This window comes from Benincasa hispida, chromosome 6, assembly GCF_009727055.1.
Source record: "Benincasa hispida cultivar B227 chromosome 6, ASM972705v1, whole genome shotgun sequence".
Taxonomy (NCBI): domain Eukaryota; kingdom Viridiplantae; phylum Streptophyta; class Magnoliopsida; order Cucurbitales; family Cucurbitaceae; genus Benincasa; species Benincasa hispida.
In genome coordinates this window covers 26125156-26152656 of record NC_052354.1, presented here as the reverse complement: position 1 = coordinate 26152656, position 27501 = coordinate 26125156, and the positions used below count along the sequence as shown (strand labels likewise).

The 27501-nt window shown below is 38.2% G+C and overlaps 3 protein-coding genes across 5 annotated transcripts in view; 1 reads left to right on the top strand and 2 right to left on the bottom strand.

Moving 5' to 3' along the window:
* The window catches only part of LOC120079177, a 32842-nt gene extending 18977 nt beyond the window's left edge, over positions 1-13865 (bottom strand). Inside the window, exons 1-5 of the mRNA XM_039033347.1 lie at positions 13587-13865; positions 12995-13074; positions 11953-12003; positions 1026-1544; positions 649-906 (exon numbers count right to left, since the gene is read on the bottom strand). Of these exons, the coding sequence (XP_038889275.1) occupies positions 649-906; positions 1026-1544; positions 11953-12003; positions 12995-13074; positions 13587-13865 (1187 nt within the window). The remainder of the gene's footprint in view (positions 1-648; positions 907-1025; positions 1545-11952; positions 12004-12994; positions 13075-13586) is intronic.
* A 3347-nt stretch (positions 13866-17212) lies between these two features.
* LOC120079176 lies at positions 17213-19694 on the top strand. Its single transcript, XM_039033346.1, has 4 exons — positions 17213-17369; positions 17456-17713; positions 18316-18683; positions 18804-19694. The coding sequence occupies exons 1-4, from the start codon at positions 17213-17215 to the stop codon at positions 19692-19694; spliced, it is 1674 nt and encodes a 557-aa protein (XP_038889274.1).
* A 2790-nt stretch (positions 19695-22484) lies between these two features.
* Positions 22485-27501, bottom strand: part of LOC120079772 (probable E3 ubiquitin-protein ligase ARI8) — a 45458-nt gene continuing 40441 nt past the window's right edge. For all 3 annotated transcript variants that reach the window (XM_039034149.1, XM_039034151.1, XM_039034150.1), the window contains exons 7-10: positions 26998-27086; positions 23069-23176; positions 22746-22836; positions 22485-22637 (exon numbers count right to left, since the gene is read on the bottom strand). In XM_039034149.1, the coding sequence (XP_038890077.1) occupies positions 22500-22637; positions 22746-22836; positions 23069-23176; positions 26998-27086 (426 nt within the window). In that variant the 3' untranslated portion in view covers positions 22485-22499. The remainder of the gene's footprint in view (positions 22638-22745; positions 22837-23068; positions 23177-26997; positions 27087-27501) is intronic.

The window sequence follows — 27501 nt, the reverse complement described above, 5'->3', positions numbered from 1 at the left end:
ATCCAACAACCCTGACATGGAGAAAAGCAGAAAGTCAACTCACAGAATAGAAACCCCTTCTGGTTGATGTGCATTGTATTTCCCACCTGACCATTTGACTTCTAGATACAATTCTTGCATCTCAAAGAAGACCAAAATTTGGTTTATAAACATTTTTTTTATGAAAACGCTTGTTGAGGGTTTTGTATTTACCAGTCGCCTATCACTGGGTGAAAAAGGCCGTCTCTTTTAATAATTTAGTTAATGGTAACTTAGGGTCCTAAGCTACGGTACAGCATATTTTTCAAATCAACCATATAACCATTTTTTTTATCCCAGTTTGGATCTTCATCCAACATTTTAAATAATAAATCCATGGTTATTTAGTCACAATAATTAGGTCATTTCTATTAAATGCCACAATTCTTGTTGCCAAAGGCCATGCCAGCAAGGACCAAAATGCAACAAAATAGTAGCTAGAAAGGCAACTAAGATACACAAAGGGGGGCAGGGACGAAGTTTAGATACCAAATGAACACCTACTACTAGTAGTAGGGATTCAGTTTAGCTAATGTCTAGTGTATCTTTTAAGAAACAGAGTAGTAAGCATGAGGAAGCTAAGTAACGATAAATGGAAGCAAGAATAAACATAAGACAAAAAACCTATACCAGATCTGATGCAAGCCTGGTTTTGTGCGCTTTGATGCAGTTATAGCCCTCAAGTGGAGACGGGCAGAGGAAGAATTGGTTATAGTTGCTACCGGTGAAGGCTGCAATAGTTGATCAACATATGGCATATCAGCTGTTCCAAAAGATTTCCAAGGTTGATCCTTCATTTTGGCTTCTGTATCTCCCACTAAAAGTGCTGCTGCACCTACTTCTAGAAGATTACGCGTTCTCAAGTCTTGAGTATTAGCAAAATTATCACTGGACCATCAAACATATTCCGCATTTAATTTAGCGAATGCAGAATAAACAAACTAACTTATACTACAGCATGCATGAAAGGCATAAAAAAAACAAAGGTTATTTAACAACCTAATTACCTCTCTCTTTGAAAAAGAGATGACCGTTGTTCCCCAAACCATCGCCATTTCAAGACATCAGGTGAGATGTATTCAAGGTCAACCGTACTATCAACTTCTTCAATATTAGATAAATTTGATGTAGATAAAACTGTGGAGTCTTTATGCTCTGAAGATTCTCCACTACTTGCAGCATTTAATTGTGAATTGAAGGATCTACTCAGCATAGATGACAGTGCAGGTAGCGACTGTCTTGACATAGAAGGTGCACCAGCAAAAGCAGCTGGTTGAAATGATCTCCTTGGTATGTGTTGTCCCACCAAGGAGCGAACATATTTCAGTGATTTTATAAGTGCTCCAGAGGCAATACTTGATACGGGCAATGGAGAAAAAGTAGAAGAGGTTGTAGGTGCAGCAGATGGTTGACTCAAAGATTGAGACCATGGTGATGACCTTCGGTTTGGACTAAAGCTACACTCGCTAATTGTGTTTAAGCAAAACCGGTCTATCTGCATTAATGTTTCTTCAGAGGGTTTGTATCTGCAAAAACAAAGTATCACACAAATTCGTATCGAAGAACAGCAGAAATGGCTCATCCAATGAATGAGTAGTCGGGAAAGGCATTCAAGGATGAAGAAAAGAGCATCCGGGAGCAGTGGAATCATTTAATGCAAGGGGAAGAAAAAAGACCAAAAAGAAAACTCTGCTGCACATTGTCAAGTTCGAAGCAAGAACGACTTGTTTTCATCTGGAATTGAGCTGACCAGCCTTGCATCATTTGAGATGCTACAAAAATAATAGTTCTTTCTAGTCGTCCATACTGATTTTTGGGGAAAAGAATTAATTTTCATTCCTTAACTGGTCAAATTCTATCAATTTTTCCCCAAACTTTTAATTTCATCAAATTGCATCCAAGTTTAGATAAGTGATGCAATCTTAACTTAAACTTGAAAAAGTGTTGCAATTCCTACCCACTGAATAAGTTTTCGTTTGAAAATTCATTAAAAAATGCATTATAATATGCATACATTGAATTAAAATTAAAAAAAATAAATAAACATGGTACTAAATTATAACATTTTAAAGAAAATGACGTGACTAAATTTTAAGAGTTTTGACAAAAGTTACTGGTTAATTTGTGAAAAACTTGATGTGGTTGAAATTAGTGAGTTCACGGAGATTTTTACATAGTAGTTTTTACTAAAATTGGTGGTGAATTAGCAGAAATTGAATATAGGGTAGTAATTGGACCATTTAACTAAGTCTAGGGAATTAACGTTCTTTTTTTAGAAGAGAAACAGATGAATGAAATAACGGTAGCATAGTGGGCTCCCAACATCCAACTACATAAAAGATCTTCGATTAGAATTTTTTTTTTTTTTAAAAAAAAAAAAAAAAAAAAAAAAAGAAGAGAAGAAGAAGAAGAAGATAGATTATAATCTCCAAATGGAGTGCATGTATATTTTACACCAATACAAAACATGAAATAAAACAAAATCAGAAAGCAATCAGAGGTAGCGAAAACATCCCTGAAAATTCTTGCATTTCTTTCTCCCTAAGGATACCCAAAAAACACTTGGTTTATAGCCAACCATAAAGCTTTTTTCGCACCATGAATGGGATGACCCACAAAAACTGATCTAGAATATGTAAGGGTATTAAGAGGGATTTATGGGTCGGAGTAACATGGTATTAGTAAACGCATAAGGGTAATTAGTTAGGGAGTTAGTGTATTTTGTGGTAAATAGATTGATGGGCTTTGAAGGAAGCCAAGCAATTGTTGAGTTATTTAGGGCTTGGGTTAGCATACTCAAAAGGAAAGGTTCCAAGTGCCTTATTCTTGATTTATCTTGCTGTTCTTGATCCTTTATATTTTATATTTCAATTCTAATTGTGATCAAAATTACAAAGACACAATCGAGATGCTCTCTCCCTCCCCTTTCTCTCCCACCCTTCCCCCTCCCAAACCCTACCCATGACCTTCACGTGTTCGCTGCCATGCTCCTCCTGTTTGTCAGCCTACCCGAAAGATTTCTATTGAAAAGAAAATTTTCCTTATTGATATCGACACCATCATCACGAGGCACCAAAGTCTACATAACAGAGAAAACAAAAGATAAATCTTTCCCCATTTCTGTCCACTAGAGCACTGTTCGATTTCCCCATTTCTGTCCACTAGAGCACTGTTCGATGGATCACAGAGACCATCAAAGCCCTCCTTATTGCACCATTGAACCAAAAATTCTTTAAAACGGCTGAAGTGAACACCAAAGAGAACAAATGAAAGAGAACAAAGAAAAGAAAGAAAAAGATGCCAGAAGCATTGAATAACCAACCAACCACCACCGTTTTTTCTTCTCTACCATCCCAATCCTTTTCGACCCTGGCACCTTTCTTTACCCACAATATTGTGGTCATCAGAAGGAAATTACAAAGGATGGCAGAATATCCGCTCTTACAAAATCCTCTTCTCTCTTGGAGCCATAATGAATGTCACGGTGAACAGGTTGTCCCCTCCTATGGAGGATGGATAAAAGTGAGAGGCCTCCCTTTTGATAAATGGAACATGGAAACTTTTCAATATATTGGGGAAGCTTGTGGAGGACTAATTGATGTGGCAAAAAAGACCCTCAACAGAATGGATATGATGGAGATTGGTCTCAAAGTTTAAAAAACCACTTTGGTTTCCTTCCGACTAAGGTGTTGCTCCCCTCATCTTCATCTCCGGCCTTAGCTTGTATCCACCCTTTTTTTAATGCAGCTTATCATATAGGAGTTATTGCCGGAATCCATGGCACATCAGCCAAACTTCCGGCAAAAAATGGCACGAAGAAAGAGGAATTTTCAAATTTTTCCGTTGATGATGATCTTACACAGCAAAAGTACTCTTGTGAGGTTGACAATACCAAGCAGACACAATAGAGGTTTCCTTGTGATGTTGACAATACAGAACAGCCTATCACTATCAGCCAGAAATCTGCCCTGTCCACTGGCATTGCTTCCAAACCCAACCAAACACTTGATAAACCACTGGTTAATAATACTTACCAGAGGAAACCCACCTCTCCTTCAACTACAACCCCTTTTATCCCCTTTTCGACCAACCAGATGGGACCTAACTATCCTTCACCAACACCTCCATTGAACCCATCCCTGGCCCCACCACCCTCCAACTCTCTCTCGGGTCCCACACAACAATCTATGTCCCAGCCCCCACGCTTTTGGACCCTACCAGCCCACATCTTGCCCCCGTTTTTCGAAAATTAGCAACAAATCCCACCTCCTCACACTACAACCAAACCTTGACCTACCATCCCCATCCGAAATCCCACACATTGACCCAAAAAATGTTACTATCAACCATAAGCCAACTACCTTCATTGCTGGCAACAAATGCTCCATAGCTATCATTCCTCATTCTTCTGAAGTTGACTCTGATTGCTACCTCACTAGTCCTCTTCAACGTGCCCCTGGATCACCCAGCCACAAGGATTCGCATTGGCAAGACTTCCTTTCCTCCCCACCACCTTATTATAACTCATTTTCCATGAATCCTATGACTCATCTTACTGCTTTGGCACCCTAGTTTGAAGAATGTGGCTTTTGTATTCAATCGATACCTACAAGAAAGAACGGGAATAAACTTATAGAAAAGCAAAAGAGGGGCTTACGTGAAATCAAGAAATTGGAATGCTCCATTTCTTATGATAAGAAGGCTAAGGCCTTGATCAGGGAGGGTTCTCAATCATCCTAATGTTAATTCTCTCTTGGAACATCAGAGGCCTCGGATTGTGGAAGAAAACAGCCACTGTCAAGAGACTAGACACCAACAACCCATCAATTGTTACCCTCCAAGAAACCAAAAGTCGCGATATTGCTCCTGTTTTTATTATATCTCTTTGGAGCTCCAGACGGATCGAGTAGACTTCGATGAATGCTAATGGCTCTTCTGGAGGCATTCTCATTTAGCAGCATCAATTAGAAAAGGTGCATACTCTCTCACTGTCCTTTTCACTCTAGCTGATGGTTACAAATTTTGGTTCATAGGTGTCTACGACCCTCCATATGAGTCTGAAAAGGAGTATTTTATTCATGAGCTCCATGATCTCTTCTGCCTTGTGGATGAAAACTGGATCATTGGGGGCGATTTCAACCTCATTCGTTGGCCCCACGAAAACTCTAATGGTTGCAGACCAAATAGAGATATGTTGCCCTTCAACTCCTTTATTGACCATTGGGAACTTATTGACATACATCTCACTAATAGAAGATTTACCTGGTCTGATTTTCGCACACCTCCTACACATACAAGAATTGACCGGTTCCTTTGCTCTGATTCTATCATCTCAAAATTCATTGATGCATCCATGAAAAGATTGGACAGGCCAACATCAGACCACTTCACCCTTCTTTTAACCCTTGGAAACTAGAAATGGGGATATGCACCCTTCAAATTTGAAATATGTAGCTAAACCACAAAGGTTTTCTCCCATTTGTTGAAACTTGGTGGAACAGCCATCCTTTAATAGGGCATCCTGGCCATGGCTTTAACCACAAGTTAAAAGGGCTGAAGTTGGCTATCAAAGAATGGAATTTATCCTCTTTTGGTATCATTGAAACACAGAGAGATACTCTACCAAAGGAATTGGCCACCATTGATCAAGAATCTGAAAATGGCCCCATCACTTGTGATCTTGCTGATAGAAGATATTTGATTAGAAATCAGCTCCTATCCTTAAATGCAAACGAGGAAATCAAGTGGAGGAAAAAGTGCAAAACAAACCGTTGATCAATGGAGATGAAAACACGTCCTTTTTTCACAAATACGTTGCTGCCAAGAAGAGGAAAAACTACATCACAGAAATTCTCAATGACCGGAACTTAAGTTTGGTTAGAAATACCAACATAGAGGCCGAATTCATTACATTTTACAAGGATCTCTTCACCAAAAAACCAAGTAATCGACTTATTCCATATCCCCTGGAGTGGGATCCTATTAGCCAGGAACAAGCTAGATCCATGGAAGCCCCCTTCACAGAAATTGAGATTTGGACCGCGATAAAGGCATTGGGCACTAAGAAAACTCTGGGGCCTGATGGTTTTCACATCAGACTTCTTTAAAAAATCATGGAACATTCAAAAATCTGACTTAATTAGAGTGTTCCAAGAGTTTTTTAAGAATGGAATCATCAATACCAATGTGAACGAAACTTATATATGCCTTATCCCCAAGAAAATTGATGCCAAGAAGATGGGAGACTATCGACCTATTAGCCTCACTACGGGACTCTACAAGATTATTGCTCGTGTTTTATTATCGCCTCAAGAAAATCCTCCCATCTACCATCACGATCTACCAATCAGCCTTTGTGGATGGTAGATAAATTTTGGATGCATCTTTGATTGCTAATGAAATCCTCGAAGATTGGCATGCAAAGAAAATTAAAGGGGTGGCCATCAAGCTCGACATTGAGAAAGCTTTCGACAAAGTGGATTGGGATTTCCTTGATGAATTGTTAATTGTAAAGGGCTTTGGCACAAGATAGAGATAATGGATCAAATGTTGCATATCCTCCACAAATTTCTCTATCATTATAAAGGGCAAACCTAGAGGGAAATTTAAAGCAACTAGGGGCCTTACACAAGGTAACCCATGATCACCTTTCTTTTCATCATCATCATGGATAGTCTCAGCAGAATCCTCACTTTGGCAGATGCAAAAGGCTTCATTAGCGGATACTCTATCCCAAGTTCACCTCTAAACATCAATCACCTCCTTTTTGCCGATGACACGCTACTTTTCTCCATCAACAATGAGAGGAAGATTGAAAACCTTTTCAATTTGATCACCCTTTTAGAAAATGCTTCTGGACTCAACATCAATAGGCACAAATCTAAATTCCTGGGTATCAATTGTGAAGATGAATGGGTGGATTCTATTGCAACAAGATTTGAATGTAAGGTGGGGAAATGGCCTACCACATACTAGGGTCTGCCTCTTTATGGAAAACCAACTACAATAACCTTTTGGCAGCCGATTTTGGACAAAATAGACAAAAGACTACACTCTTGGCAACACAATTTCCTCTCGAAAGGAGGTAGACTAACCCTTTTGAAAGCAACTTTATCCAATCTACCTATCTACTATTTATCCCTCTATCGTGCCCCTGGAAAAATAACTGATGCCATTGACAAATATTTTAGAAATTTCCTATGGTCGGGTCATAGGGACAGCAAGCTATCTCATGTGTTAAAATGGGATAAATTGAAGAAACCTCTGGATGAAGGGGGATTAGGGATCACAAACATTAAACACCAAAACAAAGCCCTCATTGCCAAGTGGATTTGGCGTTTTCATTTGGAGAAAGAAGTCGTCCGGAGGATTTTAATCAAAACCAAATACGGGTCACATCACTTTGATTTCTAGGCAACCGATTACAAACGCATCTCAACTAGAAGCCCTTGGAAATGCATTCTGCATCAAAAGGATCTTATCTATTGGAATATCCAATGTGTTGTTGGAGATGGCTCCTCTACAGCTTTCCGGATAGATATTTGGTTTGTTGGTTCCACACTTAAAATAGACTTTTTCCTAGACTCTTTCGGCTATCTAACTCCAAAAATAAATTAAGGAGACTTGGAATGCTACAAATTGTTCTTGGTCCCTAAACTTTAGAAGAAATCTCAAAGACGATGAGATAGAGGAATGGGCTCCTCTTACCCATCTCCTTCTAAGTTTGAACCTTATTCGTAGAAAGGACCATTGGACGTGGAAACTCAACCATATTGGTTTCAATACAAAGTCTTTATACTCTTCCCTCATGTCCAACCCGCACTCATCTTAGGCCATCTTTTGCAAAAAATTGTGGAGTTGTCCCTACCAGAAGAGCGTTAAATTCCTCCTTTGGGAAATCATAAATTCATGTCTAAACACTATGGACAGGTAACAGAAACGTTGCCCATGGATCAACCTATCTCCCTTTTGGTGCTGCCTTTGTCGAATAAACAACGAAACTATTCAGCATGTTTTCTTTGACTGCCCCTTTTCTAAAGGGATATGGACAGAAGTCTTTTCTGCCTTCAACTAATCTGTGGCTTTTCCAAATGACTTACAAAGCTAGGTTCACCTACTAATCAACTGGACTCCTTTCAAAGTTGTCAAAGAATGTCTCTGGTTAAGCATCATTTGTGTTGTTTTGTAGAAGATATGGGATGAAAGAAATGCTAGAATCTTCCCAGACAAGGCCAAGACAACAAAGGACATTATTGATACCATCATTCACAATGCTTTTTTTTTTGTGCAAAGATTTACAGGCTATACACCGTCATAGTTTTTCTTTTCTCGTTGCAAATGGGAAACACCTTTTGCACTCCCTATGAATGGGTCTTTTTTTGTACACCCTATGATTGGGGTCCTCATGTACCTTTGGATATCTTTGGATATTTCATTTAATCAATGAAATTGTTTCTTATCCCATATATATATATATATATATATATATTATATATAATATATATATATATATATATTTCAATTCTAGATTCTTATTAGGTTAGGTGGTCTCTTATGCAAGATTCAAATTAGTTGTGAAAAGGGTATCCATTTCTGTTGGTTATTTAGTTCTACCTTCTTCACCAAATTATGATTTCGATGCGAAATCAGATGTGTTAGTGTTAGTAGTTTGGAATAAAATACCATTGTTGAATTCTCAGGGTCGGGAAATAGATCAAGATGGTCATTACGAGGATTACTTTGAATCTTCTTTTGCCCTCCTTTTCTCGAATGGTGTTGTCGGTCAATGGTCATCCATTAAATTCAGTTGTTGATCAGTTCAACGAAGCTTCCCCGCCAGTGTCCACCTCGACAAGTCCTAGTAAATTTGCCTCTCTTATTAAGGTTTGCAGTCTTCAAATGCGTACAATTCCATTTCTTCGTCATAAATAAAAGTTCAGTTAATATTTGATCAATTGATTCGTGATTTCTTTTGGGAGGGCTCTCGTGGTGATAATGGTATGCATAACGTTAATTGGGAAACTACTCAACGACCAAAATTGATGGGTGGTCTTCGTGTTGGCAACTTTCATTATCAAAACTCTGCCTTTTTGGCTAAATGAATTTGGCATTTTTTGCATGAACAGGATGTTTTGTGGAGACAGCTTATTGTGGCTAAGCATAATTCTCTTTCCTGTATTTGGCCGATTGTCATTTGTAGTTCTTCTAAATCTCCTTGGCGGTTTATTTTTCAAACCAGTGATGTGGTTGCTTCTCGTACCCAAAATTGTCTCGGTAATGGTGCCTCTATTTCGTTTTGCAAGGACTCTTGGCTTAGTTGTGGTGTTCTCTCTACGATGTTCCCTCCTTTGTTTCGCCTCCCTTGCTATCCTAACATTAAGGTGGCTGATGTTTGCATTGAGGATTCTAAGGCTTGGGATTTACGTCTTCGTCATAATCTTAATGACCTACAAACTATTGAATAGGTTTCTTTGTCTCGATTGTTGTTCTCTCCCAGATTCTGTATTTCTCTTGATTCTTGAATATGGACTATTGGACCTTCTTCTATGTTTTCAGTTAAATCTCCTATGGCTGATTTGGTAGGTACGGTTGAGCCTCTTGTGAAAGATTTATATTATGTCATTTGGATGGATCACTTCCCTAAGAAAATAAAAAGTTTCTTATGAGTGCTCAATCTTGGTGCTGTTAATATTGTTAATCGTCTTCAACGTAGTATGCCATATATGTCTATCTCTCCATTCTGGTTTATCATGTGTCAAAGCCATTCAGAATCATCGGCCCATCTTTTTTTCATTGCTCGTTTGCTTCCTGCTTCTGGCATATCGTTTTGGAACCCTTTGGTTGGTCGTTCCCCTGTCCAAATAATATTTTTGACATCCTTGCATCTCTACTGGTGGGACATCTTTTTCTTGGTACGAAGAAAACAATTTGGTTGGCTATTGTGTGGCCTTTCTTTTGGACTTTACGGGGCGAGCGCAATAAACGTCTTTTTAGAGATTCTTTTTCAGTTTTTGATAGTTTCATGGATTTGGCTCTATCTATCGCTTTGAATTGGTGTAAAACTAGACACCCTTTTAAGCATTTTAGTCTTTCTTATTTGCTTTCCAATTGGAAATCACTATTTTTTTTTAAGAGAAACGCAATTAGAAATCACTACTGTAATCACCTTTAGGTGTATTGGGGTTCCCCTTATTTCATTCCATCAATGAAATATTTCTTATCTAAAAAAAATAGATAAAAGTTCAGTGATTCTCTACCATTTTTCTTTCGATGATTTTATCTCATGGAATCATAGAGGTCTTTGGAATTTTCTTTAAGGTTTGATTTGGTTGTCCCTTAGTTCAATGGAAGGTATCAAAGAGCAGCGATAGTTATTGTTTAGTCTTGATAAGTTGAGATTATCATCAAAAGGCCTGCAAAGAAATTTGCTTTATTAAGAATTTATTAAGAATTTGCCCATTGTTGATATTTGGACAATCTTTACTTGTTAGAATTTTGTTCTGGATTTTACGGTGCCTTGATGGAAGCCTTATTCATGGTAATATAAGCTATTTGGTATCTTCTTCTTAGAGGTTGAAGTTTGGTTCACAATTTCCTTTGGCAGATTGTATCAGCGGTTGGTTTTGTGTTTGGTGGAAGCTTTTTTCTCAGGTTCATATCTTTCCAATGAAGTTATTGAAATAACTCTTTGTTCCATAATGCTTATATTCTTGGCTTGTTTTCTTTATGGTGTACTTATGCCTTTGTATATTTCCTTTTTATTTTTCACTCCCTTCGAGAGTTTGTTGTCTCTGAACATTTTCACCATTCATTATATCAATGTGTAGTGAGGGATAACCGAACGAGTAATTCTGAAGGTGTTTTGGTGCAAAGATATCTTCAGCGTAGACAAGAACTATCAACAACCAAAGGTGAGGAGGCTCGTTCGAATTATAACCAATAGCATGAACGAAGTCATTCATGAGAATTTTGATTGTAAATAGTAAATAGTAAATACTCTTCTAGCAGAATTTTAGGGCCAAATCCAAGAATCATCAGTAGACCCTAACATGACGAAAGAAGATGGAAGAGACTAAACCATTCAATCACCTCTAAATCATTAACATTCTGAAGCACACACAAGTCCCATGTAGCTTGAGAATAAATCCAAGCCTATTCAACCACAATATTTGGACTAGTAGACAAATGAAAAGGCCTACAAAAAGTCGTAGTAATGGCCCAACAATTCAGCTAGGAATCATGCCAAAAAATGTATTAGCTTCAACATCGTTGAACACAGTTAGTCACAAGTTTAACGGTCAAATAAATAAACCGCCAAACGCTTTTAAAAGGTCCACTATGTATGGACCATTTCAAGGTGAAAATTAATACAATGTGAAGTTTGAAGTTTTCACTTGATTTAATTTTCTAGGCAAAGGCTATCCCCAATTATTGAATTTATAAATTCATGCATGCATGTGTGCAAAGGTAGATGGACTCTTCTTTTGGGTTCACGTGGTACCCATGAGACGTAATAATGTAAGCCTCGTGGCCTTTCTGTTCAACATTGTGGGGTGTGGGGGTTGATCAAAGAGAGGCCTTTCTGTACAAAATAATAAGATCTTCAATGATTTAATTTCACCTTTTGTGTTATTTTTAATGCTGAGTGGTGGTGTAAGTAAAAATTTACACCAATACATGTGCCTTGGTGGAAGACCACAGTCTTGGGAGATCATTTTTTTCAAAATATAATCTCTTTTCAAACACTACGGTCTTGGGAGAGCATTTTTTGTAATCCACTTTGGGTGGAAGGGATTATATTTTTCCTGATTTGTATTTCTATTTCATGGATGAAATAGAGAATCTTGTTTCGTCGGAAAAAAATTAAAAGAACAAAAAAAGCCAGTTCAACAAGTATTAGAGTATAACTGAAATATAAGATGATTCATAACATACCTAAGAAGGTAGCGTTTCAAAAGTGCCACAGACCTCGCAACTACAGCTGGGCTGGATGCAGAAAAAGCCAAATGAGTTGTAAAGCAGCAATAGCACTGGAAATGCAGAACATCTATGCTCAAAGAAAAAGCTGGAGACAAGAAAAATTAACACAATTGTGTATGCATAATAAACATAAATTTTTCCATCCAAAAATTACTAGCGGGTAATCAAGCACATAGAATAATGGTCTGGATTGGTGAATGATCAAAGAGAACTTCCAAACCTAAATACTTTTCAGGTCATGTCTCAATCCTTATAGAAACCTACACAGCATGACATATCTCACAGAGTTTTTGATGTCAGGGGTTATAGGGTCATATAATTGTTTGGTGAGACTAGTCAGATGAGTTCCGGTTACGCAGATTTTTTATAATTAAGACAGGCATTATTGTACAGGACTAGAGGCCCTTTTTGAAGAGGTGCTCCCTTTTTTGTGGGCTGGTTTTTTTTTGTGGCTCGTGTGTCCTTTCATTTTATTCTCAATGGAAGGTTGTTTTTATCAAAAAGAGACTAGTCAAATTTTTGGATTTCTTAAGATCCCTCAGGCGAATGCAGTTAAACTAAATCGATTGCTTAAGATATTGATATCAGCTAGCGCCTAGCTGTAATGAGAGAGATACATGGGCTTTTGGATTCACCTGGGTTGGGGTTCTAACATGTGCTCATACAAAAATGTTTTTTTTTAAAAAAAAAGGGTAATTTAATATTCATTATCCTCTGAACCCAATGACATTGCAAAGAAATAATTGAAAGTTGGCTACTGTATCAACCAAAGTAAATTGTAATTGTTAAAACATAGTTTAAAAAAAATTTTAAAATCTTGATTTTTGTATGCATGTGCCGATAATTTACGAGGATAAGAAAAACATGATATATAGTACAGAATCATCTTCCTTGGCAGAATGTGAAAAATGAAAGCAAATATTAGGATTCACCATCTTAAGTGAAAAAGATAGTTCATGAGTTTATTTCGACCAGCATCATTAAAAAGTTTTGTTACCTTCGTTCCCTCTCTGCAATTGTGTGTTCCAAGATCACACAATATGCTAGGTCTGTTGTTGCAGGTGCTGCCAAATAGTCCTATCATTTTGATAAAGCTTTTGATGTTAGAATTAAATTCTAATCAGATGATGGCTTGGTAATAATTAATAAATACGCAATTTTTTATCCACGGATAACTTTTCATTGAAAGATGAGAAGATACCGAAAGTTCAAGGAAACAACCTTCCAATGGGAGGAAAGGGAAAAAAAAAACTAAAAAACCAAATAGCTAACCTACCAAAAAGGTCAAAACAAGAGCCACAAGGAATGACAACACCTTTAAGAACGCAACAGAACAAAGAATTTAACCAACAAAAAAAAAAAATCCTACCCAAGACCAAAAACAAATCCCAAACAAAAAATGAACTATACATTCTTTCATTGAGAGAAAGGAAAGAATGTACAAGAACCCAGACCAGCTACAAAAGGGATTCCGATCCAACAAAATCAATCTAAGATCATAGTTACAAACCTCATCACCTTCCAAACCTCACTGTACAAATTATAATAGGTTCATTGCCAACCAAAATGAGCCTCACCACCTTCCAAACCTCATCACACAACCACTCCACCTCTCTAAAAATTCTATTGTTTCTCTCAAGCCAAACTCCCCACAAAATACCAAAGAAGTTAGCCCAAGAGCACCTCCTAAATAATAGCATAACCATCGCGATTCCATGCCAAACATAAGTCAAAAGCCTCCGACCAATGACACCAAAGAGACTGAACAAACTGACAACCCCACAACAAGTAATGCAAGTCCTTAGCTTGACTCCCACAAAGAATACACCACAACGAGCACAACACAAGGAAAGAATGTCTCTAAGCATAGTCCACAATGTTGACTCTCACGTAAAATCTACCACACAAGAAAATTTACCTTCCTAGGGATTCGACCTTCCCGATGGAGGGAATAACAAACCCTCACAAAAAAATGTCTCTCTCCCCTCCCTCCTCCCTCTCCCCTCCCGTCCCAACTCAGCCTCCCACCCCCTCCTCTTCCCATCCCGTCGGAACTCACCATGTCTCCTCACCTTAACCGCACCCCTTTCCCTCCTGCTTCCCTCCTCTCTTTCACTTTCCGACGGTTTTCCTTCCCCCGGCTTTCTTTGCTTTGTGTTTGTGCGCTTCTCTAACAGGGAGATCAAAAGCTGTAGCATTCTTGATCACTTTTTTTGTATGTGGCAAGAGGGACTCGGGTTCCTCATGGAAGATTTGAAAAGAGGCCAAACCATGTTCCTTTCAATGGCCTCAACCCTCTGGCTTCAAGAAAGCTTTAAAAGACTTCTGTTTGGCCCAACATTTGAATTCTTTTTACTAAAGGAAAGAGTAGACCAGAGTTTCATTCGTTTAGCCAAATTTCGAGCTAAAGATAAGTGGTTTGTAGAGTGTGCAGTTTGGCCAGCTTCAGGGGGAAGAAAGAACATCCACATTCCGTATGGTGATGACAAATCTGGACGGCAAGACTTCAAGGACATGATTGAAGCTAGCATACACATCTTCAAAGAGCCCCCTGTTCAACAAGTAAGTTCTTCCTCCTTTAAACTCCCTTCTGAGTTAGTTCAGGTCAATAACACTCGGCCAGCGCCCCCCCTATTGGGTCATCAAGAAAGAAGTTATTCAGAAGTGTTAAAAGGGAGAAAGGAGCTCCCTCATTTGGTTTCTAAGCCCCCAAAGTTTAATGTCGATTTGCATCAAAAGTCCCCTGTTCAGGCGTTGGCAAAACAGAGCAAGAACTCCTTTTGGATTCAAAAGGATCATGAAGTATTCAAAGAAGACTTTAGTAGCTTATGGATCATCTCAAGACTTCTAGTTTTTAACAATTGGAAGAAAATTGCAAAAGAGCTAAGTGAGGCCTTCAACTCCATTGTCATTATAAATCCCTTGTTTGCAGATAAAGCTTTAATTAAGGTCAGTAATGGTGATCTGAACGATCTGGTTTTATACCCGAGCAAGTGGCAGTTATTTGGTTCTTATCATTTGATGTTCGAAAAATGGAATTCGTCAAAGGCATGGCAGACCCTTAGTAATGAAAGGATTTAGGGGCTGGTTATCAAACAAGAATCTTCCACTGGACTATTGGTGCAGAAACACGTTTGAAGCCATAGGTGCTTATTTTGGGGGGCTGGAATCGATAGCTTCAGAAACTCTCAACCTCACTAATTGTTTAGAAGCCAAAATTCAAGTTAGATGAAACCTCAGTGGCTTCATGCCGGCAACTATTGAAATTAAGGATGAAAATCATGGCAATTTCTACTTAAATTTTGATGACATTGAATGTTTAGAAGCTCCCTCCAAGTCTTTTGAGAATTTATTCTTTAAGGACTTTTCTAATCCAATTGACTTAGTTCGGTTGAATCAAGTTATTAAGAATGAAGGTGTCAATTTCCATATGGATATTTCAGAATGGTCCTTCCTTGTCTCCTCTCATCCAAGCCGAGTTTCTCAAGAAACCCGAATCCGACCTCAAAAAAGTCTATCTTGAAGCCACAAACCCTAAAAAGAGATGCGAGTTTTGCTAAGGAATGTGAAAAGTCACCTTCTCTGGAAAGTTACACAGATAAATTAGCCACTCATTCTTCTTTTTTAGCTGAAGAAGTCGAACAGGCATTAGAAGGTAAAGAGTCCCCTGTGAAAGAAGGTGAAAAGTCACAGATCTTTTATGAAAAATATGAAAAGGCACCCCAAGTAATTAAGAAGAGAGAGATGGGGGAAGGAGGTAGTTCAGCCGGCATTATACCTTTAGAAGTCGAACAGTCGTTCGTACAAAAATAAAGAGAAGTCTTTAGGACTATGCGGGGCGGGAAAGTCTAATTTTAGTTCTCGGCAGTCATTTTTACTTACCCCAAACACCAAGGAAGCCCAATCGTCACCTAAGTCTGCTCCACTTCTCCCCTGCTCTAACCTGATTAAGCCCTCTTCCCCTGTTTCCGTAAAAAAATTGGCTCCTCTGCCACTGCCAGATTCAACACCCACCTTAAGCAATCCCACCCCTCTCTCGTGCCGCATCTTCCTCCCTGCAGTAAGTCAACGCCAAGACCTAGCAAATCTGTGGCTAAACGACACTCTAAAGAAAGACATCCCCCTTTCCTTTTTAAATCCTTCCCAAAGCATTTCATCAGAAGAAAGCAAGTGAAGGATTCTTTCAAGAAGTCTTGCCTCAGAGTAAAGACAGTGGCCAATCAAAATCCGGACTTGCTAGAAGCTAGATGCACTTCAGTCCAAGGTCTGTCCCAAAGTATCAGGTCAACCCCCCTTCCTTCTCTCCCTCCTCTCTTTGAACACTCAGTTTTTTCCTTACCTAATTCAGAGTTAACTTTTCTGAGAGGCTCACCAAGCTCTTCCTCGGGTGCATATTCAAAAGAAAAAGGGGATGCCCTCATTGATTCTCCCTTTAGTGTGAGCAGTGAAGAAGTTTATTGGAATATTTCAGAGGGAATTACAGAGGATTCAAGGAAAGAAGCCACCCTTTTATCTGACAAATCCCTTGTTCCAGACAGAGGATGAAAAGTCTTCAGAAGCTTTAGTTGTCGGCTCCATCTCTCCAGCCATTCCATGCGATCTTCCAGCCCATCTGAAGTCCATAGTCACTGATTGCAGACTTATTCTGGATTGACAGTTGGTTGTTGAGGCTGCAACCAAAAATTTAGTCCCATAATTATGAAAATTGTGACATGGAACACGAGAGGCCTAAAAGATGCTAATAAAAGGTTGGCTCTCAAGCGATTTCTAAAGAAACATAATCCAACAGTAGTTTTAATTCAAGAATCAAAGAAAGAGAGTTTTGAAGCAAGCTTCATCAAATCCCTTTGGAGCTCCAAAGAAATAGGTTGGGAATTTGTGGAATCATATGCACTTCAGGTGGTTTACTGACGTTACGGGATAAGAGTTTGATTTCTGTGGTTGAAACCAAAGGAGGGTATTCTTTGTTAGTAAAATGCATCACTGCTTGTAAAAAGACTTGCTGGATCACTAACGTTTATGGGCCAAATGACTACAAAGAAAGAAAATTTGTTTGGCCAGAACTCCTATCTCTTTTAGTTTATTTTGATGAAGCTTGGTGTATCGAGGGATATTACAAGATGGGCTCACGAGAGATTTCCTTTGGGCAGAAGCACTAAAGGAAAGAGGAAATGTAATAACTTCATAGACCAAGCCAATCTTTTGGAGGTCGGAAATGGCTACTTTACTTGGTCTAGGGAAGGGGTTTCAGCTTCAAGATCTATTAGACCGTTTTTTCATCTCTAAAGCATGGGACAAGCTGTTTGAAAACTCTAGAGCTAATAGACAAGTCCGAACCTTCTCTAATCACTATCCAATTTTACTAGAAGCCGGTTCTTTCAGCTGGGGTCCATCCCCTTTTAGATTTTCTAATAGTTGGCTACTCACAATAAGGAATGTGTCAAACTCATTGAGGCAGCTTGGTTAAGTAGTGAAGCTCCTGGTTTTTCCCTTAATCAGAAGCTGAAAAAGGTAAAAACAACAGTCAAGGAGTGGCATTCGAAATTCCAAGAAGCTCAAAGAAGGAAAGAAGAGGGGTTGTTAGAAGAAATTGAAAAGTGGGATGCTCTTGCTGATTGTTCTACCCTTTCTAGCAGTGAAATGGCAATTAGATCCACTCTGAAAGCAGATTTAATGTCTCTTTATAGGTTGGATGAAGTTAACCTAATTCAGAAAAGTAAGTTGGACTGGATCAAGTTGGAGATGAAAATACAAGCTTCTTCCATAAATTCCTATCAGCAAAAAAGAGAAGAAACTTTATTTCTGAACTAATAGATGATCAAGGGGTGCCAACGAAATCTTTTAGAGAGATTGAAGGCTTAATCCTGAATTTCTATAGCAGCATTTTCCTTAAATCCCCGAGGATGAGACACATTCCTTTGAACCTAGACTACCCATGCATCAACTCAAATCAGAATTTGACCTTATAAGCCAAGTTCTCAATTGAAGAAATAAAGGCAGCTATAAGAAAACTTGGAAAATGTAAAGCACCTGGCCCCGACGGCTTCACTATGGAGTTTTTGTTGAAATTTTGGAACCTGATAAAGGAAAGCTTACACTCCCCTTTGAGGAAATCTACAAGAATGGTAAGCTTAACGCTTGTAAAAGAAAACTTCATTTGTCTAATTCAAAAGAAGAAAATAGCAATTGCGATTAGTGATTTCAGGCCAATTAATTTAACTACTGTGATATATAAGGTCATTGCAAAGCTGCTGGCTGAAAGAATAAAATTGGTAATGTCTAGTATCATAGCCCCTTCCTAAAGTGCCTTCATTGAAGGAAGGCAAATTTTGGATCTCATTCTTATTGCTAATGAAGCAGTGAAGGAATATAGAGTGAAAAAGAAGAAGGGGTGGATTCTCAAGCTTGACTTGGAAAAGGCTTTCGACCGCGTTGATTGGGAGTTCCTAGAAAATGTGTTGAGGAACAAAAATTTCAGTCATAAATGGATAGAGTGGATTATGGGATGCGTTAAAAATCCCATGTTTTCAGTCTTCATCAATGGTCGACCAAGGGAAAGGATGGCTGCCACAAGAGGTATAAGGCAAGGCGATCCCCTCTCACCATTCCTTTTCCTTCTTGTTAGTGAAGTATTAAGTGCATTGGTGAACAAGCTCATTCAAGCTGGTCTTATTGAAGGTTTTGTGGTTGGCAAAGATAAAATTCAGATTTCCATCCTCCAATTTGCGGACGATACTCTATTATTTTGTAAATATGACAGCATCATGCTTGCAAAACTCAAGCAAACTGTGGAGTTTTTTGAATAGTGTTCAGGGCAAAAAGTGAATTGGGAAAAATCAGCCCTTTATGGTATCAATGTGGATGAAAACGAGCTGATTTCCACAGCTGCATCTTTGAATTGTAAGGCTGACCANAAGGGGTGGATTCTCAAGCTTGACTTGGAAAAAGCTTTCGACCGCGTTGATTGGGAGTTCCTAGAAAAGGTGTTGAGAAACAAAAATTTCAGTCAAAAATGGATAGAGTGGATTATGGGATGCGTTAAAAATCCCATGTTCTCAGTCTTCATCAACGGTCGACCAAGGGGAAGGGTGGCTACCACAAGAGGTATAAGGCAAGGTGATCCCCTCTCACCATTACTTTTCCTTATTGTTAGTGAAGTGTTAAGCGCATTGGTGAATAAGCTCATTCAAGCCAGTCTTATTGAAGGATTTGTGGTTGGCAAAGATAAAATTCAGATCTCCATCCTCCAATTTGCGGACAGTACTCTATTATTTTGTAAATATGACAGCATCATGCTTGCAAAACTGAAGCAAACTGTGGAGTTTTTTAAATGGTGTTCGGGTCAGAAAGTGAATTGGGAAAAATCAGCCCTTTATGGTATCAATGTGGATGAAAACGAGCTGATTTCCACAGCTGCATCTTTGAATTGTAAGGCTGACCACCTTCCCTTCTCCTACCTAGGGCTGCCTTTAGGTGGATATCTGAAAAAACTATCCTTTTGGCAACCGGTATTGAACAATTTTCAAGCTAAATTGGACAAATGGAAACATTTCAACCTATCAAGAGGAGTTAGAGTCACTTTATGCATGTCAGTCTTGTCAAATCTCCCAACTCCCTTATACCTGAAGGAGTTGCATCAAAGTTGGAGAGGATTACAAGGAACTTCTTTTGGGAAGGACATAATGGCAGCAAGCTAAATCACCTGGTGAAGTGGGCTTCGGTGCAAAAGCCTTTGGCAGATGGAGGCCTCGGCCTTGGTGGGTTCAAAAGTATGAATTTAGCAATCCTTGCTAAATGGGGCTGGAGATACTTTAATGAGGAAGGTTCTTTTTGGGGCCAAGTAATCAGAAGCATACATGGAAAGGATTCTTTTAATTGGCACACGGCAGGTAAAGGGGGCAGAAGTTTGAGAAGCCCGTGGGTCAGTATCTTGGCTAAAAGTTAAGTCTTTGGCCACTTTCAAGCTTGGAAATGGCAGCCGGATTGCGTTTTGGTTAGACCCTTGGGAAGGAGTGACCCCTTTAAATACCGTATTTCCAAGTCTTTTCAAAATCACCTTGTTTCCAAATGGTTCAGTAGCTGACCATTGGGACAGCCGACTGGCCGCTTGGTCGATTTCCTTCCGACGTTTGCTTAAAGATAATGAGATGCTTTCTTTTCAAGAGCTGCTTGGGTTCTTGCAGCAAGAAGAGTTTCAGTTGAATTTGATAAAAGGGAGTGGTCCATTTCAGCCTCGGGTCTTTTCACGGTCAATTCCCTTAAATTACACCTTTCCCCCTCCTCCCCTTTGGACAAATCTCTTTTCTCGGCCTTGTGGAAGACAAGTAGCCCTCGAAGGATTAATATTCTCGTCTGGATAATGCTTTATGGACAGCTGAATGTAGCCTCGGTTTTACAAAGGAAGTTGTCATCCAGCTATATTTCCCCTTTAATCTGCCCTTTGTGCCTTCATTCTTTTGAAGATTCTCTCCACCTATTCTTTGTGTGTTCCTATTCAGCTTGATGCTGGGAAAAGTTGCTGTCCATCTTCAATATTTCATGGGTTATGAGTAATGATTTCAGGGGTAACGTGTTGCAGTTATTAGTTGGAACAAACCTCCATAAATCCAGCCGTTTACTTTGGTTTAACGCAGTCAAAGCTCTTTTGGCAGAACTTTGGTTTGAAAGAAATCAAAGGGTTTTTCATGATAAATCTCTTGGTTGCCAAGACCACCTCGAATCCGCCCGTCGGCATGCCTCTTCCTAGTGTATCCTCTCCAAGCCTTTTAATAGCTACAGTTTATCAGATTTCAATCTCAACTGGAGAGCGTTAATCTCCCTTCCCAGCAGTGTTCTTAGCCTCGTCAGTAGTCTGCTGTTTTCCTTGGTTTTTTTTTTCCAGACTGTCTTGTTTTGTTTCCCCCCAGTGTTCGGCCATTGTTTGGGCTTGTAGTGTTTTGTTCTATTCTCATATTACTAGTTTAATTTTAATTTTATTTTCTTGGATGTGATGAGGACGCTAAGGGGGTGTCAACCTAGTTGAGATGCCCCGAGTGCGCTTACTGATCCATTGGATCCGTTTGGTCTTTCATGGTTGTATCGCTCATTGTATAACCCTCTTGTACTTTGGGCCTTAGATCACATTATAATGAATTGTTTCTTTTTCAAAAAAAAAAAAAAGGTTGGGTTCTTCATTTAATAAGATGCAATCATTCTTTTGACTTTTTCATTCTTTAGCATACACCAAAATTAGATTAGGGTTTCTCAATATTACAATGAGAGGAAAGGAAACCTAAATACAGAGTAACATGCGCCCAATGGGCTTTTACATGTAAAATAAACACACTAAATAATATCTAAATAATATAAGCTAAACCTATTACATTTAATATTAAATACTATAACATATACTCTTAATAGAATCCAACACTCAACGCTTTGAATCAGGAAAATCATTCACTGCTAACCCACATAAACTACCCATCAGCTGCTAGAATTCAACAATCTCATCATGTTTAAGCATTCTACTAAGGTAGCATGCCATGAACCTGCAACTCCATCCCAATGGTCAAAAACCGAACCATTGAGCAATAAAGCAATGCGATACAGAACATGATCTCAAAATGAAATCCGCCGACCAATCCCTAAATTGAATGGAGCAAAGTTCTCAACATGCAACCAAATTTCAGAAATATTGATCCAAGAGAGCAAGAATTCAAAAATTATCTAAGAACAGAACACTGCATCAAATCCCCAAGAGACAAAAAGATCCACAAACTTCATAAATGTTGCGAAAGGAACTGCTAAGAGAAGGAGAACGACTTCCAACAAAGGGCCAAACTTGCAACTCAGAGGTTTTAGAGCCTTCAATGAAAATGAAACTTGAAACTGATGCCAAAACAAACTGACTTGGTGTTAAATATGAATGATTGCCCAAAATTGAATACATCTGATTCACTCTTTTGTAATTTCTTTGATGTAGAGTAACACATAAAGTTCCAACTGCTGTCTTCCACCATGGAATTTATGAGCCAAGTCCAAACCATGGAGTTTTAGCATCCCAACCAGCAAACAAAAGATCATTTTTTTAGATGTGCCATTTTATCTCCAATACAGTAGCCAATCTTCTCATATCCACAAAATCCACAAATATATATATATATACATGCATATGTATATATGTATATTGAGTTCAACATGAGTTGGGGGAATTAAACCATAGACCTTTTGATCGATGATATACACATTATGCCAATTGAGCTATGCTTACTTTGACAATATGTGCAAATAACTGATGATGGTTAGGGTTGGGTCTAAGGACTAGGATTAGTTTTAATGTTTTTTTTCCCTCTGGTTTGCTCTACAGCTCGTCAAGAAATATTAGGCATAATTTCTGTCTTATTGATCATAAGAAGAGAAAATTTGGATTTTTAAATCGAATAAATGCTCATTACAACTAAGGAAATAATCTTCAAACAAATATAATACAGAAAATACTATTTAGAAGAGGGAATAACCAGCACCTAATAAACGAACAGAAGTTCAAAAGTCTCAGGAAATAAAAAGCATACCGATTGGTTGGTAGCCCATCTTTCATAATAATGAGTGTACCTCTCCAAAGAATTCTTGGCCATCTCTCTGCGCTTCTCGGCATCATCATACTGATGAACAGAAAGGAGGAAAACATAATGAAGAAATATACTAAACATGACGAGTACCATCAAGAAAATCTTAACAGTCCAAATTATAAGTAAGGACTATAACAATACCACTCCCTCCTGCTTTGCAGTTTCATAGCGATTACATGAATAGAATCCTCCTGTCCTCTCTCCATGATCAGACCACGGACCAAGGCAAAGCCTGTGAAAGTTAAACAATTTATTTATTTATTTATTTTATTTTTTATTTTTTATTTTTATTTTTTTTTTATGTAATAAAGATACTAGTAGCAATTCAATAACATTCCCTTCAAATAAGGGAACTTTCAAATAGGAACAAGAATAATGCAACTGTGGAGAAGATATGCCATGCAACAAAATTCAAAATAAAGAGAAGTAACACATTTTAAAAGATTCTTAAGGCACAAAATTACCAGCAGAACTCAAATTTACAAGGTGGTGTGCAAGTAATATGCATGCACCCTTGATTTTTCTCAATAGGTCGTTTGCATTTCGGACAAGGTTTGGAATTTGCCAATATCCTGAAATCAATAAAGGAATATTTACAATACTGGAAAAGATACAATTAAAATGTTAATAGAAAATGTCTAGTGCTGCAACAATCATGATTTTATCATAAGAAACAGAACGTCAATAACGCAAAAAAGTGTAATAAAGGTTAAATAATTAAATGTACTCTATCAAATATCATTTTCCTTTACAAATTATTACGTAAAATGGCATAAGCATAAAATCATGTCCTTGAAAGCCTTCATGAAGAGAAAATGATCGTCGAGGTGGATTTTTTTTTTTTTTTTTTTTTTGAAAGGATACATTTCATTGAATAAATGAAATAAAGGGGAGACCCCAAAGCACCTAAAAGGTGATTACTAAAGAGATTTTCAATTGGAAACTGAAAAAGAAAGACTCAAATGGTTAAAAGGTGGCTTAGATTTGCACCAATACAACAGTAGACAAAGTATAATCCAAAAAATGCTCAAAACTGGAAAAAAAGATCTCTGAACAGATGCTTATTGCATTTGCCCCACAAAGTCCAAAAGAAAGCTCGAATAATAGCTAACCAAGAGGGTCTTCTTAGTACCATGAAAAGGATGACCAACCAACAAAGAAGCAAGATTGTCAAACATATTGTGGGATAAAACAGCCGACCAACTAAAAGCGTGCATCATCATATGCCAAAAATGCAACGCAAAAAGACAATGCACGAAGAGATGAGCAGCAGACTCTGAATGATTATGGCACATGTGGCACCAAATGGAGATATGGTCATATAGGGCATCCGACGTTGGAGCCAATCAGCAGTATTAATAGCACCAAGGCTGAGTTCTCATAATTTTCTTAGGGAAATGGTCCATCCAAATAGCAAAATACACAATCCTTGACTTGAGAATCAACGTACCCACCAAATCATCCATGAGAGATTTAATAGTGAATGTTGAGGAAGGATCAATAGTCCAAATCCAAATGTCAAGCGAGAGACAGAAATTGATAGTAGATAGTAATTGAGACACGGCCGCCCATTAAAGAGTTACCAAATCATTGACATTATGACGAAGATGGAAATCCCAAGCCTCAGGGGCCTGAATCCAAACATCAGCAACCTTAATATCCAAGAAACGAGTAAGTTGAAACAACGGGGAAAACCATATAAAGAACACCACAGCTAAGCCAAGGATCCTTCCAAAAAGAAATAGATGTACCAGAACCAAGCTGAACACTGAGTACGATTAGCCACTAAATCAATAATCTAACAAATGAAATGCCAAGGAGATTTAGAATATCCACGAACAGACGATGGCCAAATACAGTTGGAGGAATAATATTTAGTCACAACAAGCTTACGCCATAAAGCATCTTTCTCATGAGGAAAACACCAAAATCCATATAGATAAGAGAGCTAAATTTCGATGTCGAAAGTTTCCAATACTAATACCACCCATTAGTTTAGAACGTTGCGTGATCTCCAATTTACGTTATGCATCCCATCCTCACCTTGAGCCCCTTCCCAGAAAAAGTCACGAATCAATTTTTCCAAGCCCTTAATAATGTCCGAAGGAGAATAAAGAGATAAGTAGTAAATGGGCAAGCTAGACAAAGAAGCCTGAATAAGAGTAGGACGACCCCCTTTAGAGATAAAAGCATACTTCCAATTATGAAGCTTCTGCTGAATGCACTCAACAATAGGTTGCCAAAAGCTATTAGAGAAAGAATTCCCACCCAGAGGCAAACCAAGATAAGTAGTAGGCCAATGGTTGCAGCCTAAAGTATCAATCATCAAGTCAAATCAAAATCAGCAATGCTAATCTCCAGTAGCTCACTTTTGGATAAATTAATAGAAAGACCCGAAGCAAGCTCAAAAACATGAATAACCTCAAACAAATATTGTAGAGCAGAGCGATCGGCGGTACAGAAGAGCAATGTGTCATCAGCAAATTGGAGATGGATCAGAACAAAATCTGAGACACCAATGGGATGTGATGTAATAAGACCCTTCGATGAGCTATAATCCATGAGGCGACTCAGACAATCAAAGAAAAAATAAATAGAAAAGGAGAAAAGGGGTCACCTTGCCTAATTCCACAAGAAGGGATAATCTTACCCCGAGGCCGACCATTAATAATAACTGAGCAATTTGCACTAGAAATACATTCACAAATCCAGGATCTCCACAAAGGGCCAAAGCCTTTAACAAGAAGAATCGCATCGAGAAAGTCCCAATCTACAGTATCAAAGATTTTTTCAAGGTCAAGTTTAAGAACCACACCCTCCTTTTTATTACGAGACCGATCATCAATCAAGTTATTCGCCATAAGAGAAGCATCCAAAATCTGTCTATTCGCAACAAAAGCAAGCTGGTTAGGCGCAATGGTGGTAGGCAGGACCAATTTAAGATGATTGGATAAGACACGAGCAACAATCTTGTAGGCACATGAAATGAGACTAATAGGGTAATAATCAGCAACGCTCTTTGCCTCAATTTTCTTTGGAATAAGACATAAGTCTTATTTAAAGAAGCATTAATAATACCTGTTGAATAGAAGTCATTAATCATGCTCATAATATCATGTTTTAAAGAATTTCAGAAATGGAACTCTTTTTTTTACGAGCCGCCACAATACGATGAAAAAATCTAATATTTTCATCCCCCTCAGCAAACCATTCTTTTTTTGAAACACTTAGCAAACCATTTAAGTTTACAACGCTGTCTCCAGAAGATAAGTTCCTAAGCCGTCAAAGATTCAATTTGTTCCTCAAGCACATGACCGGAAGAGCGTTGTTCACTCGAAAGCGGACCAAAATCCACCAATTTATCCAAATCACAGAGCTGAGCAATAAGAGCCAGTAAATTAGGAACAGCTTGTAATTTCGACGGAGCCCAATAGAGAAGGAAAAATTTTAAGTGTTTTAATTTCATCATCAAACTATGTCCGAGTTTGTCGCCAACGGGATTGTTGAGCCACCAAGATTCAATTAAAGGACGAAAATTGTGATCCTGAAGCCAAGAGTTTTCAAAGCGAAAAGGGCACGGTCCCCAATCAATATTCACCAGAAAAAAGGGCAGTTTGGTATTTTATTCTTTGGGTGTTGTCTTAAGGGTTGTTCTCCTTTGTCTTTCTTTTTGTCCCTGTTTGATCCAATTTTGATGTTGTATTTTCTCTTTTCTTTGTTTGTTTCATTGTAATTTGAGCATTGAACTCCTTTCATTAATTCAATGAATAAGTCTTGTTTCCGTTTCAAAAAAACAAAAAAACTTGACCAACCGGGAGTTTCCCCCTTATCGACTCCTTTCCACTGGAAATTTTTCATCGGCCTCTCAATAATCTTACACACTGGAATAAGAATTCCAAGCAAAGAGAAGAGGTAGCTAGGGATCCCACTTGGTAAGTGACTGGATCAGACTAATCATCCTCTCCTTCAAAAAAGAACCTTCTCCAAGTGGATAGTCATTTATGAACTTGTCTTCCCCAAAAAGAAATTATGAGAAATAGCTAGAACAAATGAGAATAAAAGGTAAAGGATATCGTGATAATAATATTTCACGCAATAGCCCAAAAGGGAGTATTTAAGTAGAAAAGACTCCAACCAACATCACAAGACTCCTTAACACCCTGAAGAAAAATGTTAACATTGAGAAGATGAGAAGATGTAACAAATATGACACCTCATTTAAAAATATCGATGAAATGGTCTCAACCATATCCATATGTATTTTTCCTTTTTTTTTTTTCATCAATAACATTCTTCAATGTATTACTACGTTCGTGAAGTTTTTCAATAGCCCCAGTTAATTGCAAAATTGAACAGTGCTGTATATCTAAATTGTTAAGAACCAATTACATACCAGTTCATATTTTCTGACTCAGCACTATTCTTCAATATCCATCTAGCTACAGTGACACAATCAACAGGACGATGAGCTTCCTCAGTACACTGCAAAAGATCATATTTTGTGATAATGATTTAGAATGAAATTTACAAATAATTTTTCTAATAACTACACGTCATCACGTTGATGAATGAAAAAGTTCCAAGATAAGATACCAAAACCCACACATTCCCACAGAGAAAACAAAAGTAACAAAGAAAAAAAGAGACTAACCCAATCTTAGTACATTGTAGAACTTAGATTACGAAATATTTAGCCAATGAAGACCAAGATGAACAATGAAACTTAGCCAAATCCAAAACCTCCCAATATCTCTATTGTTGACATTGCATGCTCCATTACTTCTTTCTAACTAAATAGTCTAAGCAGATTCTTAACAGCATTCGTTCCAATTATTTCTGCTCTACCTGTCAGACCATGTCGACATAACATTAGTATCATCAGTTCATCAAAAACCCA